This window comes from Protomyctophum parallelum (genome assembly GCF_964188405.1).
Source record: "Protomyctophum parallelum genome assembly, chromosome: 14".
NCBI lineage: Eukaryota > Metazoa > Chordata > Actinopteri > Myctophiformes > Myctophidae > Protomyctophum > Protomyctophum parallelum.
In genome coordinates, this window is record NC_139709.1 from 30,499,879 (window position 1) to 30,517,307 (window position 17,429).

General features: G+C 41.8%; 1 protein-coding gene across 2 annotated transcripts; it reads right to left on the minus strand.

Annotated features, from left to right (window-relative positions):
- Positions 1-23: 23 nt before the first annotated feature.
- On the minus strand, positions 24-15,537 carry septin2 (septin 2). 2 transcript variants are annotated; one of them, XM_083782181.1, is made up of 13 exons: positions 15,382-15,537; positions 13,674-13,714; positions 11,987-12,101; positions 7,375-7,461; positions 7,099-7,222; positions 6,407-6,541; positions 5,976-6,093; positions 5,635-5,736; positions 4,922-5,067; positions 4,012-4,095; positions 2,423-2,483; positions 1,851-1,937; positions 24-1,579 (listed from the first exon to the last, which is right to left on the minus strand). In XM_083782181.1, exons 2-12 carry the CDS (start codon positions 13,695-13,697, stop codon positions 1,860-1,862), a joined length of 1,074 nt encoding a protein of 357 aa, XP_083638307.1. In that variant the 5' UTR covers positions 13,698-13,714; positions 15,382-15,537; the 3' UTR covers positions 24-1,579; positions 1,851-1,859. The 2 variants fall into 2 exon arrangements, with proteins under 2 accessions (XP_083638307.1, XP_083638306.1); XM_083782180.1 differs by having other exon boundaries at positions 13,659-13,714.
- Between the last annotated feature and the right edge of the window lie 1,892 nt (positions 15,538-17,429).

The following is a 17,429-nucleotide window of genomic DNA, read 5'->3' on the forward strand; positions in this document are numbered from 1 at the left end:
GTAAAAATGGCCCTAGAATTAAGTAGATTTAATAAAAACGTTTTTATTATTACAAGATATGCAACATGAACATCGGTAGTTTATTATTGGATAAAACCGCATAAACTGGAATGTTAAGAACTCTGATCTTGGCTGTGAGGGACACGTTGGCTATACTGTCCCCACCAAATGACCTTTAATATTTATGTAACTATGGCAACAACAATTCATTCAGCAGTTTGAACAATTAAAAGATTACATGGTTGAATGAAGAAGCTACATCACGAATATACGGAAGCACAAAATATCTCCTGGTTCCTGGAATTCTATAGATAGAATGTAAAAAAAAAAAAGAAAAGCTGATGTTGCCTGGCAACAAATATGGTTCCAGAACTAGGTAATTTGACCTCAGAGATGTAATGCCTCCATTCATTTGGCTTTGTTCTTGCCTACATGTTTTTAGCTATCAAGGGAACAATTCATTACAGTATTGGCTAGACCGCATGAAATTATTCACTTATGTAACTTCACAAAGGAAATCATAGGGGAGAAATATATCTACTCGTAGGCATGTCTGTTATACTCTATCAGCTCATTTCCACATTTGTCGTCAGTATTAATGAATTTGACAACATAATGGTATGCTAGGGGGAAATGAACGGAATCCATCAGAGGCACATTACAGTAAGAAGGGAAAAAAAAAACATTTTGTTTCCTTCATCCGTCAGGTTTACAGGAAGACTGGAGGATATCATCAGTCAGTGTATTTTAGTCACAACATACCGGAGTCCACAAGAAGTAGGGTGAAATTGCCAACAAACAGCAACCTGGGATACCTATTCACTGGTTGACATTACAAAAATACCTATTGATCCCAATTCAGCACTCAAGGGGACTTTCACTTGGAATTATTCCAATCAAATAATGCCAGTTCAGAGAGGGTCCATAGTTACATGCAGGGCCCTGGGATAATATTAACATGAAAGTGGATGAGCCCTGACATTGATAAGAGAAACCTGGCTGCTTGCCAGAGTGAATCTGAAAACATGTTCTCTTTTAACAAAGAAAATGTTCAAATTGGCATCATAGCTTAATCATAGGAAAAAATGGGTTATTTTGGGGGTGGTTGTCATTTTTGCTCCTGAAAAAAGCAAGAGCTGCTATTCTTTCACAGTAGTTGGCTCTCCCATTTGGAACGCTAAACAACAGATAGCATATGATCTGCTAGTGGCTTCACAGGACCAGAAGGCCCAGCACTGGGGAGTAGCAGCAAGACTTGGGCTTTCTCAACAGCAAAAAAAAAGAGATATTCCTCAATTTTAAAAGAAAGCTCTTATCATTTCATCTGAATAATTATAATTAATCCAATACAATGAAACAATATGAATTAAAAATAGGAATATTTGAAACCAAAGCATGTAGAAACTGTATAAAACATAATACTGTTTGTGTATATATAGTTAGATATTTAAAAAACATCCCAAGAAGTGAAATACACAAAGATAGTGGCAAGCAGATATTGACCAGTTAATCTTTCTCGTTTAGTTGCTCCTTCCTTCATCTGCCGTCTCTGGTCAAACTCAAGCAACAGCTCCAAATCCTACAAGAAAAGACAGGATAAAGAACATTGTGTGTCACAATTCAAGTATTCAAGCATTCCTGGCACTCCGTTTGGCTTTGTGTGCTTGGAAGATTTGGGTAACTCAAGCTGCATTCGAAAAAGTCTCAGTGGTTTATCCACAGATGTCAAGGCAGAGTTAGATGTGACACTGTTCAGATTTACGTAAATGTGGCAGTACGGGTGAGTGTGCTTTGGGCCTTTGGCGTTTGTGTCTGGTGTGTGTAAGCAAATGCTTGTGTCCTGCTCTCACCATGTGGTTTCAAACGCCTTCTCCCTCTTCTCCATGCTTTTGCATCTGGGCTTGCATCTTTGTAATCATCTCCTGCATTCGCCTCAACTGAAACATAAAAAACATTCGACTTAAAAAACCAGAGCATGGAATCACTTCACTGCTATGACGACTTGCACATAGTAACGTTTGGCATTTTGTTCCCCACCCCCAACAGCATTTTTATCATCATACCATTTCCCCATTAGACTTCATTCTAGGCAAAAAGGTCTTCTATCATACATTTCTCACTCGTATCAATTCCCATCTGTATGAAATCTAAAATTACCTCATCTTTTCACATAACAGCTTAACAAAATGAGACAAATGTTTTCCTAACAAGAGCTTTAAAATGTACGTCATTGGGTTCTGACTCGACATGGAGAAACCCTATAACCAAAAAAAACACATTTAACAGTCAATTCATACTTGGGACAACTGTGTTTGCTTGAGGAAAATATTAATGTTATTTTCAACAACAAAACAAATACTTTCATCGTGCAACACAGCCGTGACTGAATAAAGTAGGCAAAACATTTTATGGAGTATCTCACCTCAGCTTCCTTCTCCTGCAGAATCATGTCTTTGTCCGTTTCCTCCGGCTCCGGTCCTTTCCTGAAATAACGTGCAAGGAAATGGTTTGTAAGTGAGATTGTCTGAGAAGTGCACTCAATATCCAATATTTGCATGAGATCTTACCTTAACTTGCATAAAAATAGCCCACACACACACACACACAAAATTATTTGTTTGCATAGAATATGCATTAGCTATGCCTGCGAGCATTTTAGAATCAGCAGAGAAGCAGGATGCACAGTAAAGGTCTACTGTTTATCCGGACCCTTGGTGTGGTTGTGTGTGTGAGAGCATGTGAGGTCATTCCAAGTGGCATCAGGCAAATGTGATACAAGCGACATAAAGAAAGTGAAAAGGCGGGGGGGGGGGGGGGGGGGGTCAGTGGGTTAGTGACAGTTTTCTCCGACAGAAGTCAGAACACATGGATATTAACTCTACTATTACTACTACTACTATAAAGAACTACAAATAATTGAAAGATGCAAGCCACAGAAGCAAGATTCAAGAGTAAAAGCAGCAAGTGCAGGGGTTAGGGAACAGCCATAACCTCCTCCAATAAAAAGAAAGTACCTCCAGCATTCCACTTACGGGATTGGACAACTCAGGCCAGACAGCCATCATTGGACAGATGGTGGGCCAATGGGACAACAGTGAAACCACTGCCGTTTCCTGGGTTGATCTCAAAGAATCTTTTTGGTTTACGTTCAAGGATACTTTGATTTAGGTTCATGATACTCATGGTAGATATTCTACACATTTACCCAAACTATACAGTACATGCCAACTACAAACTATCCATAACTAACCCATAACTACATCCCAAAGTATTATGTTCAAATGTCAATCACTACTATGGCCAAGTTGATGTCAACATGCAAATGTTAAAACTACTGTACTACAGAAAGGCCATACCAACAATAAGAAATAAGGAAAATGTCAGTTGCTTCGTGACAGAGGGATACTATCCCTTTAGAACTGAATAAATCTTGGCCAAAGTTAAATCTTTTCCTTTGACTGACTCTTAAAACTCATTCACTGCAATTGACAAATATATTTGTCATGCCTCTCGGGCGTCTCCCTAGGGAGGTCCTCGAGGCACGTCCCACTGGGAAGGAGACCCCGGGGCAGACCAAGGCGCAGTTGGAGGAAACACATCGACTCGCTGGCCTTGGAAATTCTCTGGATCCCCCAGGAGGAAGTCACTAATGTTGCTCTGGGGAGGGAAGTCTGGAACACTCTGGTGGAGCTCTTGCCCCCGCGACCCGGCTACGGATAAGTGGTTGACGATGGATGGATGGATTTCAATCCAAGACGCTGCCTGCCATTGACATGTTATGACATTCGTCTTTTTTTTTAAATATAATTTGTTGACGATCTATGTGTGCCAGCCCTATGACTCCTCTTGTGTATGTATTCATCTACCTGGCTATACTGTACTACCGTCATATACAGTATATGGGAGGTTTGCTCTTTGATGAGGGGGGGGGGGGGGGAGGTGCAGAAAGGCAAGCTGACAGACAGTACGTACGCAGGAGACAGAGGCAGAATGTAACCATGGGAGGACAACCTGCCGCCCCGTTTGAGGCGCTCCGAGCGGAAGTTCTCGTAGTGCAGGTCCTGGGTCACCTCCTGCAGGTCCTGCATGTGGGTACTGCAGAGAACGTGCACACAAAACGACAATGGACGTAATGCCAAATTATAAATTAATCTAATCAATCAATTAATTAAGTGGGTATCCATTGTGTGCGATAACGGTGCATGATAAAAACGGCAGTTCATTAAATAAAGAAATACAGCAATTTGAATGGCATTGATATCATACACGTGCAAATCATACACATCTCCCCATATGTATACATACACATATATTTAATCTATGGCACAGCCCACTACTTTAACCAAGGCACCCATATTTTGGACCAAAATATGGTCAACCCAAGTTATACTTTTTAAATTTTAATGCATCTTTATGAATGTTTAGATTACTTTCATGCAAGGGGTTATTTATGGAAGTATTTATTTTTAAGTATTTATTGAGAAGAAATGTTGCTAATTGTTCCGTGTCCTGTGGTAGGATCCACTCCTATTTAAGGGAGGCTGCAGGGACAGATGAGTTATTTGTGGGCTTTAACACGGGTAACAGTCCTGAGGGAGAGCTACAGAGAGTTCTCATCCTGTTTGGTCTTGTTCAGTTCTGTATGCCTAAGTATGTATTTCTCTATCCATGTAGTCTAATTTTTGGCCAGTATGTAGTTTTGAACTTTTGATATGTGAATTATTGTCTTTGCACTGAAGAAAACTGTTTGGGAGGTTGGTGGAGGAGTTTGGGGAGAATAAAAACCCTTAACCTACATTTTCTGACTGTTCTTGGAGCCTTGGCCGTTCGGGCAACTTTACAGTCTCCTTCTCAAAAAGAAGAAGCCACAACAACAGAGGGGAGTTGAGTCAACCCTCCCGCCTTCCAGGAAGACACTCACATCAGCATGGTGCGCAGCTTGAGGAAGTCGTTGTGCTCTGGGTTCTCCACCTCCACCACTCCCCAGGGGTACAGACGACCTCTCACCTTCTTCCCCTTGGCTTCGATCTGCTGGTTGGATCCAACCACAGCAAAGGGAATGCTAGCCTGGAGCAGAGAACAACAGAGAATACAATGGTAAACTGGTGCATTTATATAGTGCTTTTATCCAAGGCACTTTACATTACATTACAATTAACAAACCCAGTCTACACCGATGGCAGAGGAAACCATGCAAGGCACCAACCTGCTCATCTGGAGCAATTAGGGGTTCAGAGTCTTGCTCATCGAACTGGGAACGTCGCAGTTCTCATACGGCTGCTCAACCGGCCACTCTACCCCTGAGCCACTGCAGTGCAGACCCCGGCAAGGTTCAGTCCCCTGCCATTTAATAAAGCTGCCTTTACATGACAGAACGGATGGAGCTTCCTTCCTGAGTGGAAGAGTCTCAGGTTATCCAAGTAGGCATCTGGTGTCAAATATTGGTTGCCGAATTTGGCCGCTATACTGATAAACTTCACATGAATTTTCATCTTTCATGATCCGTTATATCCTAGATCAATCTTTAGTACTATCCCTGACAGAATCACCTGTCCTTGGAGGGTAAGAAAGATCAATTCAACCTGACTCCAATCAGCAGGAACTTGGTGGGCTCAGGGAGATGGGGCCTTTTACCTTGAGGATCCTGGTCTGCTCCTTGAAGTCCTCATCCTCATCAGACTCAGCGTCGGGGAGATGGTAGATCTTGATGCCGTGCTCATCGATCTCATCCAGAACCTACAAAATAAAATAAAAAAGGAACAGAAGTTTTACCGTATATTGTTGTGGTTTGTCCCAATGCTTGGTTATATATACACACACACACACACACACCTTATTTTATCACCACTCTACTTTAATTGCAAAATATACGTAATTACGTATATAAAAATGAAAAGGACCATATATGGCCAACATGAATAACTTGCTGTGCTTCAGGCAGATGATAGAACAATGGCCTGCTGTGAAGTCCTTACCCTGCGCTTAAGCCTTTCCCTCTCCCTAAGGGTCAGTGTGTCTGCCTTAGCAATGACAGGAACCACGTTGACCTTGTTGTGGATGGCTTTCATGAACTGGACATCCAACGGCTTCAGACTGGGAAGAAAGGAAGCACAGAGAGACAGAGATATCAAGCCATAGATATTGAGAGAGAGAGAGAGAGAGAGAGAGAGAGAGAGAGAGAGAGACCCACAGAGGAAGGAAGAGTCCGACAATGAAAGACAAGATGTTGAGTAAGAGCGGTCTATCCAGCTTTTTAAAGTAAACTAAAAGAGGTTAGGATACCAATTTCATCCAATCAGGAGAGACAACTCATACTCATACAGGATACGCATACAGAGAAATTGGAGGCGATTAAACAACAAAATTAGCAGACAAAATTGTGTGTGTGTTTTGTCTGGGAACTCACCCGTGGCCCAGTGGAGAGATGAAATAAAAGCAGCAATGAACTCTGTTGTCTACAATATGTCTGCGGTTTAGTCCACTCTCATCATGGAGGTAGCGTTCGAACTGATCATCAATGTAGCTGATGATGGTACTGAAGCTAGCAGAAGAAGTAGAAACCACACAAGTGATCAGTTTCCTCGTCAATGCCACTCACCCTCAGACCTTTGGATATGTAGTATGCTTTTTAATTTTAACCTATGGTATTTTTTTCATACAATCTTGCATATTCTAACCTGCATTTGTGAGAAAACTTTGGACGGCATTTCAATGTTCATGTTCACACAAATCTTCTATTGTAAAAAAGCAGTTTCAACCAGTGTTGATTTCATCAAAAATAAATGTTCGTCAACTACCTATTTTACAAAATATATTGACAATTTCGTCCAGCAAATAAAAACTAGACTAAAATGTTAGTACGGGACTAGTGGACAAGAGATCCAGTCTAAGTCATTTTACACATGGTTGCATGCTGAAAATATACACGCTCACAAGCTTGTAGCTTGTAGATCGGCTAGTGTAAAATCAGCCATTACGACGGCATCAAGGCGTCGACTAAAACTAAACATTACAGGTGACTAAATCTAAATGAAAACTATTCAAGAGACAATGACTAAAACTTCCTGTCAAAAACACAGGTTTCAACGGAGCCCTTACCAGTCCTGACTGTTGATGGCATCTCCGTATCCTGGCGTGTCAACCACTGTCAGGCGAAGCTTCACTCCTCGCTCTTCAATCTCCACCGTGGAAGCCTCGATCTGAACCGTCCGTTCGATCTTCTCTGTCGTCAGAGAAGGAAAACGAGCCAATAGAAACAGTAGGAGAAAGCAAGACGGATATGACGAGTTAGGCTTTTAGATCACTGCGTCTCAGGTAGGAGTGATAGGTCAGCTGAGGGTGAACTGGGAACTGTGTATCAATCTGTGCATTAACCTGCAGCTCCGGGAATGATTCTCTCAGGGTAGAGGTCAGTAAGGAAGAGACTGTTGATCAGAGTAGATTTTCCCAATCCAGATTCACCTACAGAGGATCGTAAATAAAGACCATGCATTACAGATCAGCAGGACTCGCACAATGAATTAGTGGAGAGAAATAATACATATTGCCTCTGTCGGCAGAACCCTTCACATCTCATGTTTTTATCTTGTTGTTCCCCCCCCTTCCCATAAATGAATGCCCTGTGTCATACATCATATAATCTCTCACGAGTCACGACCCACCCATTCAGCTATAGCCACCTCTGGCCCCAAACCAATTACCATCAGAAAAACAATAGGGCTCATCAGAATACATTGGCATTTTGAATGGCTTTGAATTTTCCCCTTTTTTAATCTCAAAAGTCCAACCTAAAACATACTAATAGGAAACACAACCACCCACCCACCAGAACATATTCAGGTTCCAGACAAAACAGATTCAAGAACCACACTGAGCAGCAGGAAACCTCACATATCCTTGCGACAGACATCGGACCTCACGCTATAAGGAAAACACATTAACCCAGTCTTCCCCCAGGGCCCAGAGCCATCCTATCCTGCGATAGTTAAAAAAAAACATTCCTGGTGCAAGTGTTACTGATCCTTCAAGCTCAAAATATTTAGAGAAGCCCTTCTGGATCATTTCATTCCTGAAAACCAAGTCAATGCCATTGACTTGTAGGGATTATAACGGCAGGAAGTAAGCTCCGGAGTGTTCTCTTCTAGTCTCACATTACAGTCCCATTAGAGAGAATGCCAAGCCTCTGGAAAGTTACACGAAGCATCAATCTATCTGTTGCCAAATAAATAAAGAATAGGAATTTCAAACCAATAATTATCCTATTTTCTACTGGCAAAATATTCTGTGCTGCGACTGCGAGTAGCAACAGCTGTTCCTCTTGACTTCTCGACTTACAGCAACGCTATAAGCTTGTTCCATGTAATGTAAATCTGTCTGACATCATAAACACACTGTACGTGTGAGATTATGATGATCTTTATGGGAAAGCATGAATAATAATAATAAACTTTATTTATATAGCACCTTTCATACATAAATGTAGCTCAAAGTGCTTTACAGAGCAGAAAAAATAATAAAAACAAAAGCAAAACAAAACAGCGTTAAAACAGGCATGCAGTTAAAATAGGACAATAACGCAGTGTCAAATCAGGAGAAGGCAGTGGTACAAAGATAACAGATAAAATAAGGCAACGACATAAAAAAACAAGCAGTAATACAATACAGTGAGGAGTGAGGACGTGAATAACAAAAAATAAAAGATCACTTAAAAGCAATGTTGTAGAGGTGGGTCTTGAGCTGAGCTTTAAAAATGTCTACAGAGGCTGCCTGACGAAGGTACAGTGGGAGCTTGTTCCATGCCGACGGCCCGTAGAAGCAAAAAGCTGCTTCCCCGTATTTTTTAGTTGCCATTTTTTTAGGCAAAGCGAGCAGGCCAGCAGTGGAAGACCTTAGGGTTCGGTTTGGGACATATTTAGGCAGGCAGTCATGTAGGTAGGAAGGTGCGAGACCATTGAGAGCTTTATAGACAAGTAAAATAATTTTAATACGTTTTTGCATCGTCCAAGGACAAATAGGCTCTGATTCGTGCAATATTTCTAAGGTGAAAAAAGGCAATCTTGGTAACATGATTAATGTGTGAATTAAAATTCAATTCAGAATCAATAATAACCCCCAGGTTCTTTACTGTACTGTTACTTTCTACAGTCAGGTTGCCAAGCCTGCTTATTATTGATTCTTTCTGCTCGCTAGAACCGATTATGAGAACTTCTGTCTTATCCTCATTTAGCTTGAGAAAGTTCTCACTCATCCAGCATTTGATGCTAGACAGACAGGTCAGCAGTGGGTCTAAGGCACAGGGATCATCTGGGGCCACAGAAAGATATAGTTGGGTATCATCAGCATTGAAATGAAAATTGACTCCGTGATTGGTAATGAGTTCGCCCAATGGCAGTATGTACAAGGAGAAAAGCAGAGGACCAAGAATCGAGCCCTGTGGAATACCAGAACTGATGTCGTGTTTGTCCGAGTCAAACTCGGCTAGATTGACAAAGTAACTTCTGTTTGATAGGTAGGAGGAGAACCAGGACAGGGCCGTACCAGACAGGCCTATCCAGTGCTCCAGACGCTGTATTAAAATTGAATGATCAATCGTGTCAAATGCAGCCGATAAATCTAGAAGTAAGAGAACGGATACATGTTTCTTGTCAGCAGACACCCTAAGATCATTCATTACTTTTACAAGTGCTGTTTCTGTGCTGTGACCTTTCCTAAAGCCAGATTGGAATTTGTTGTGCACATTATTGTTCTGTAGAAATACATCCAATTGATGGGAGATGCATTTTTCTAAAACCTTGCCCAGAAAGGGTAGATTTGAAATGGGTCGATAGTTACCCAAAACAGAGGGATCAAGATTATGTTTCTTGAGTAGGGGCCTAACTACGGCAGTCTTCAGTGAGTCTGGGAAGACGCCTGATTGTAGAGAGCTGTTTACAATTTTTAGGATATCTCCAATCACACTGTCTAAGTCTAAGACCTCTTTGAGAAAGGTGGTGGGAATTGTATCCAATGAACAGGAGGATGATGTCATCTGTGATATAGTTTTGCGGAGTTCGTCTTCATCAATTGCGCAGAACGATAATAGGCTCCCCCTGGGGAGATCTACCCTGGGACCATTAGCTGCTGTTTGAAGGTTTGCGCTAGCAGCAGCATCATTCATAATATCAGCTCCAATGTTAAAAATGTTGTTATCAAAAAAGCATGCAAACTCATTACACTTAGCTTTAGAGGCCGGGAATGACTGCTTGTAGGACTGGGGGGGGGGGGGGGGGTTTAAAAGTCGTTCAATGGTAGAGAATAGGACTCTGGCATTTTTCTCGTTAATAATGCCAGAGAAATATGCCTGCCTTGCTAGACGCAAGGCTTTGTTATAGGTGACTGTTGACTTTTTAAGAATCTCTAGGTGGATGGTGAGTTTATTTTTTCTCCAAGCTCGCTCAGTTCTACGACATTCTTGCTTCAGTGAGCGTGTATGCTCATTTAACCAGTGCGTCACTCTGGTGTTATGTTTCTTTTTTGTTTTTAAAGGAGCCACTATATCAAGAGCTGACTCTAGTTTAAGATTAAAATTTTGAACCATATCATTTACTGGGGGAGTATCGGGCGGGGGGGGGGGGGGGGCCCAGATGACGAGAGAACTCGTCGGCTGCAGAAGAGCTAAAAAAACGCTTTGTTATGGTATATTCAGTGATGTTTTTCTCTAGATCAGAGACAGTCATATTAAAACACAGTAAATAGTGGTCCGATAGCTCAGGCCTTTCAATAGTCCTTTCCACAGTGATGTGCCTATATAGGCAGGGGAAAGTGTGAGAACAACATCGAACATCGAAGTCTCAATCTCTTAACCCATTTTGGGCGGGAACCCCTTTTGGCGTTTAACATCATGTTATAATTTAGCTATAAAAAAATAGCAGATCTACAAGCTCATAGCCACCGAGTGGCGTGCTACGAGCTTGTAGGTCTGCTAATCATCTCTCATGCATGCTGTATTAGGCTTCTGTGACGCTATCTGCATTAAGTGCATTTGTATTCACCCAGTTCATCCGATTCCATGATATGCCATGCCAATTAAAAAAGGATCAAAATGTCCCTTGCCTGATCATTACGCTTTCCCAGATTTTTCAATTCTGATTACAGCAAACCAGTCTCATTTAGGTTACAGGTTCAAAAAGTCTAACCAAGCATGCACTCCCAGTTCTAGAAGTATTAGGAGAGGCGGGCCATGTCCAGTGTGAATTTGCTTCCCGGAGTCGCTAGGGCCACATTCCTCTGGTTTATTTTAAGGCAAAGGGGGATGATGAGTGTACAATACAATCCCTCCCCTCTATCTCCCAACCCCCGCAAAGAGGGCCTTTTTCACACAATCAGACAAATCACACTAAGTGTTTACATAGTAACCGACACTAGCTGTACAACTTGTATAAATCTGGCTGGAACTACTCATACTCCCACGCAAGGGGATATACACCTGTACATTCATGCATGCAGGCTCAAAGACAAGACACAGCATTACTGTGACTTTGTACCGAGAACAAAAATGTAGGCATTTAAGAACCAGGAAGCATATGACCGTCACAACTGACCATTGCCCAATCCTCGGAACCACAAATCTATGACCATCAGCACCACAAGAAATATCATCAATTTGAACATGAAGTGTACTAGCATTCATTTTGTTCTTAGGTCTATGTGCATATCGTGCACTGCACACAGGCAGACAATGCTTCATTTCCTCTTCCTCAATAAAAAAAAAAAGAAAAACCATAATGTCCCTCCAAAGAGACAAAAAAGGAAATGCATCACTCCAATGGCAAGCGCTGTCTGTAGCCATCACGTTCCTAAAGTGCTAACAGTTATTACAAAAAAAGGGAACTCTTGAAAACGGTCATCATTGAAAGACACATTCTGTTTCAATGCTTAACACCCCAAAGTGACAAGGAGAAAAACATAAAAACTTAAAATGCCCGGCAGACGGCGACAGCACACTTACCGACCACCATGAGGGTGAACTCAAAGCCCTTCTTGACAGACTTGCGGTGAACCTGGTTGGGCAAGTTGGCAAATCCAACATACCCTGGTGTCTCTGGGTTAGAGAACTGGCCTTGCTATAGACGTTATGGGAGAAAGGAAAATGCAGCAGTTTATAAAGAAATATATAATGTACGTTTGTTCTCACATCATGTTTAAAATGCACTCACTTGAGAACATCCTCAATATCACACCATGAAGTTAAATTTAGTCATGCTTGTTTGTGTTGGTTCTCATAATCAGTATATCATGACATTATTACCCCCGGGGGAGAAACCCCAGGAAGAGACAAGCTGTTCACTCAGAACAGAAGAGGCACTATGGCTCTCTGCCATTCTACAGTATTAAAGGGATAGTTCAGATTTTTTGAACTTAAGTTGTATGAAATACTTGCCATTAATATAGTGGTTGCAAGTAACTGTATTAATTGATTGCCCGAGTTCTGCTCTGGTTTTGGTGAAATATCAAGTAGTTCCGGTCATTTTCTGAGGGGCACAGGGGGCCACGCAGTAAAGGTAAATGAATCCACAAAACTAACGTTATTTGTATTGTTGACGCATTTCTAAAATATTAGCGCAACTTTCGTTATTTTTTTTACCCCTCTATCACACAGAACTATGTTTTTTGTGTCCATATCACTACGCCCAAAAAATATGGTGGAGGTGGAGGGGTTGAACGAAAGTCGCGCTAATATTTTAGAAATAGTTCAACAATACAAATTACGTTCGTTTTGTGGATTAATTTACTTTTACCGCGTGGCCCCAGTGCCCCCCACAAAATGACCAGAACGACTTCATATTCACTAAAACCAGAGCAGAACTACCACCACGGGACTCGGGCAATCAATTAATACAGTTGCAACCACTATATTAATGGCAAGTATTTCATACAACTTAAGTTCAAAAAATCTGAACTATCCCTTTAAAGACCTTCCTTCCAGTGTTACTTACAAAGAAGAGAAGAGTGTGCAGATGACGGTCACTGTGTATAGGCCAGTAGGATAATGGCCATACAGTACCTGTAACTACCACTGTACCCAAAAGAAAAATCGTGCACACACAGCTGCTTAGTTAGCCAGAATTCTGCCCTGTGGTTCACTGGTTTTGTGTGACATGTAAAAACCTCCCCTCCCCCATTCTTTTACAAAAGGTGGGTGACTGAGTAGCCTGACTGATGTATGTTCTCATCATTTGTGCCTCTGGGCCCTTGGGTTGACTTGACACAAAACAGTGAGTCATCATGGGGCATGAGTCTCTGGGGAACAGCTTGGGAGCATCTGCCTGAGTGGCCAGGCGGCGAGGCCTTCAGAGTAGAATTACGTTGCAGACAGTAGTTAGTTATTAGGGAGTGTCAGGGTCATAAAGTGGAGAAAGGGGGTGGGGGGGGGGGGGGGACATGAAACGTGAAGTTAAAATATGTTTAAATAATTATAATTCTAATATGAGATCAAATAGACAAGGAAAACCATTTCCAAGATACCAGACAGTTGCATGCCAGTGATAATTGTGTGGCAAAATGCATTCTCATCATTGTTATTGCCAAGTCACTAAACTAGAAAGATCACTGAAATGTAAAATTCTGGTATTACGGCATTGTACTAGCGTGGAAAACAGTGGAAAACAGCATTTGAATACCTCTGTGGGACGTACCTTCATCTTGTCTGCCTGAGACATATTTCCACTCTGTCAACCTGCCATAAGAAAGAAAGATTGAAATACTCGATCACTGGCAAGAAAAGAATCACACCAGTGTGAACTGAGTGGTGCAACTCCCCCCCCCCCCCCCCCCCCCTCTTTCTCTCATTAGCAGGCAACAGTGCAGCACTATCTCTGTTTCTGGCACAACAGCGCCCCTACTGGTACTAATAGTCATACTGGTGCTCATTAACGTCACCTAGGTGAACCAACACATAGGCGGACACATAGACACGGACATTGCTGTTCCTTGGAGTGGTTTCACCAATCAAAAACATGCGTTAACCAGTGATGCAAATAGCTTGCATGCTCATTAAATCGAGAAAGGACGCAATCATGTCACACTCCGGGTAGCCTGAGCTAACGCGTTAGGTTTCTGGTCTAGAGGGGCGGGTCGCGGCTGAGATTTGCACACGCCCTGATTGGATCTCATCGATCTGTCCGTCACCCCCGGCCCCTCCTCTCCCTTCTAGTGCAGCGCTACGTCACATCATTTGGAGCGACGCCCACCCGGAAGGGTTGACTCCCACTTTTAGACCAGAGCGGCCAATGCATTCCTCCAGGCTTTCAATTTTTGCACCAACAAAAATGAAAGCCTGGTACCAAGGCTACACTCCGGGGGTTCTGGGATACAGAGCCCAATACTGTACTCAGTACTGTACTGTACTAACTTTGTTGAAGTAGGACTCACAAAATGTCCCTGGGTACCCATCTAAAAGACCACCCCTGGGTTCCGGGACCCATTACATTACATTGAAAACCTATTTACATCACTGGTTAACTATTGCAAGTTAAACTATGGTCTCCATGAAATAGGCCTGCAAAGACTAAAATGGAGGTTACTACTAGACTGCTGATTTGTGTGTGACACAGACAGGAAGTCTGTTTCATATGCACAATAGTGGTGAGTTCCTTCTCACCACAGAATAATTTAGGCCCCCTTTTCCTGCTGCTTGATTGGACAAGCTTGATCTCTAAGTAGTCTACATAATGTGTTACTTGATGATCATAAGAGATGGCTCGAGGTCTCCATCAACAGTGTCCTCAGACAGATGTGGTTGAAATTTACTGTCTAATATGAAGAAGATGTCTTATCATGGGATAACACCAATCATATTACCTAATCTAATCAACATGGGAAAAGGCAACTACAAATCAACTAGGTGACTAGGTCTAACATTTGGAAGACAAAAACCAAATCCAGCTTGGAGGCTAAACGTCGTTGCTTCAGAAGGGCTAACATGACATCGACTCAGAGCTACGTTGACTGTGTACCAGGCTCCATTCGAATGATGGGACATAGATTCAGATTAGCCCAAACAGATTCAGATGAGAGTTAACTGCTAACTTAGTTCTACGTCAGTTGTTTACGTGTGAATCGCACATATTCTTTTACAACCCGTATCGCTGTACACCCATCTTTTGACACGAGTGTGAGCTGCCTAAACTTAAAAAGCAGCAAGCCAAAAGCACCATTCCATTTTTAGCTAGCAGTTAAGTTACATAAAGCTAAAGGCTACAGAGCTAGCAGAACTACTGAACAACTCGTACAGGATGCTAGTTGGCTGCGTTAGCCAAGCTGCTCTGCGGGTGTCGCTTTCCCAGTGAGTAGACGAGACACAATTTAAACTCCTTAACAATTAAACATAGAATAGAACGTTACCTTGCAGGTTGTCGTCCAACAAATGTCTAGAGGAGTGTAGAGACTGGGCTGGACTCGGATCTTGTGGCAGCCGACGGACACCTCAAATTCTTCAGATTCCGCTGCAGCAGCTTCCTTTGCAGTTTGCACGGACCAGAATGCATTGGGCGTGAACGACTACAGTACACCAGTACAGCCACAGCTCTCTCCAGTGCAGCCACAGGATCTCTCAACTCAAGTAGCCTACAGCAACAGGATCTCCCCAGTACAGTACAGATCAGTCCACTAGTACAGTCACAGCTCTTGAGAGCTCTCTCTCTCTAGTAACTGGTTCCTTTAAACCAGTCTATGACTGAAACACCCAATACATTTGAAATGTAATTAGAAATAAGGCTTACAGAGAGGGCATATGAAACATTTTTTAGATATTAGTGGTTTCAAAGTGGCATAAGGGACCTCCAGGCAGGGATCCCAATTGTGAGGTTTCCTCCAACAATATTGATGTATCCATTTGAATGTAGTATGCTAACTCACAAATATGATGTCATAGACTAGCCTAGACTACATATTTGGGCATGCCTGACACAGACCTCTATATATGGCTATGAAAGCCAGACTGAGACAAGATATAGAAATCTCCATAGCCTATATTATATATGGGGATAAAAGGGTTGCACAACCCAGGTGGGGCATCAAGGAAGTCTTACATAATCTATCTTATTAATTACAATGGAATTGTGTATGAAATGTGTGTTTTTTGAAATTCCTAGAAGTAAGACTTTTCTTTTAAAGCAAGCACCACAAGAGGGCCTCTAAACCTAATGGTCTCCATCAGCGCTCCCTGGCCCTGCCACATGCAGAGAGGAGGCGTGGTGACTCGTGAGTGGTGACTGTGTACGACGTGTTTAACTTGTTTTTGTTTTGTTTTGTTTTTACAGGGAAACTGTCTTTTGGGGGTTATAATGACATAGAAAAAAGCGTAATTGTACATTTGCTTGGTTAGTTTGTTTTGGTAGGCCTAATTATGCCATATACCTGCCTGGGTGAAAACCAAAACACATGGAGCCAGCAAAGGAAGGTATTTCAGTTGACAAAACAATGTTTTAATAAGAATTGCAAGAAATAGGAATAGACTTTACACACTGTATTAGTCCAGTCAGTGTAGTACTTGTGACAGTCATTCATTCATTGAAGTAGACTTTTTGGAAGGATTTTCAGTTCCGAGTCAGTGATTTATATTCTCATCCAGTAGAGGGCAACGCATGCGGCTCGTTGGTCTAGGGGTATGATTCTCGCTTTGGGTGCGAGAGGTCCCGGGTTCAAATCCCGGACGAGCCCGACTTTTAATTATTATTATTTTAAATACGTCCTTCATTATGACGAAACTAATTTCCAAGTGTTATTGTAGCCTACTACGCTACAACCATGTGACTATACTATGAAATCTACTATTTATCTGCAATGAAATAGTGCTATGTAGGCTATGCAAGTGCATGCATCTTAGTGCATCAATGCCTGTGGGCTCTAGTGATCTCTTACATGTAACATGCTCTGCCTCAGTTTCTGTAAAATTACAATTCTTCTAATACACATCCATTAGTTGTCTTTGAATTGCTGGATTATTGAACATATGGACAAAAACAACATAATAAAAATACATTCTTGATTATAATTCACCAATTACATACTTACTGTAAATGACAAAAGCCTGATAGAGTTAAAGTGTCAAGTGATAGGCCTATGTTTTATTAAAATAAGTCTCACAGTAACCATGGGACAGGAATAATAGGAAATACATTTTCAGGTCAGGCCACCAATTCAGCATAGACCTGCAGGATACAGGATAAATACACGAAGTGGTTAACAAAGAAATGAACATACAAAATTGGAACTGGATTAATGAATAGTTTATGGTCAGTTATCGTCTTTTCTAAAGTCCTACTGAAAGTCTACAATCACAGCATCACTACACAGGTTCTCCCTCGTGAGGGTCACAATGCAAATCATCATCTTTGGGCTCTGGAAATGTACTTAATACAAATATAAACATTGCTGTTCTGGGTCTAACA

What these genes read in the sequence shown, in the direction of transcription:
- septin2 (XM_083782180.1), bottom strand. Translation starts at nt 13,697, where the DNA reads ATGTCTCAGGCAGACAAGATGAAGGTACGTCCCACAGAG. An exon ending in GTTCACCCTCATGGTGGTCG is followed by an intron (nt 7,462 to 11,986) that starts GTAAGTGTGCTG and finishes GATCCTCTGTAG; the next exon opens with GTGAATCTGGATTGGGAAAA. An exon ending in AGCAGACCAGGATCCTCAAG is followed by an intron (nt 5,068 to 5,634) that starts GTAAAAGGCCCC and finishes TCTCTGCTCCAG; the next exon opens with GCTAGCATTCCCTTTGCTGT.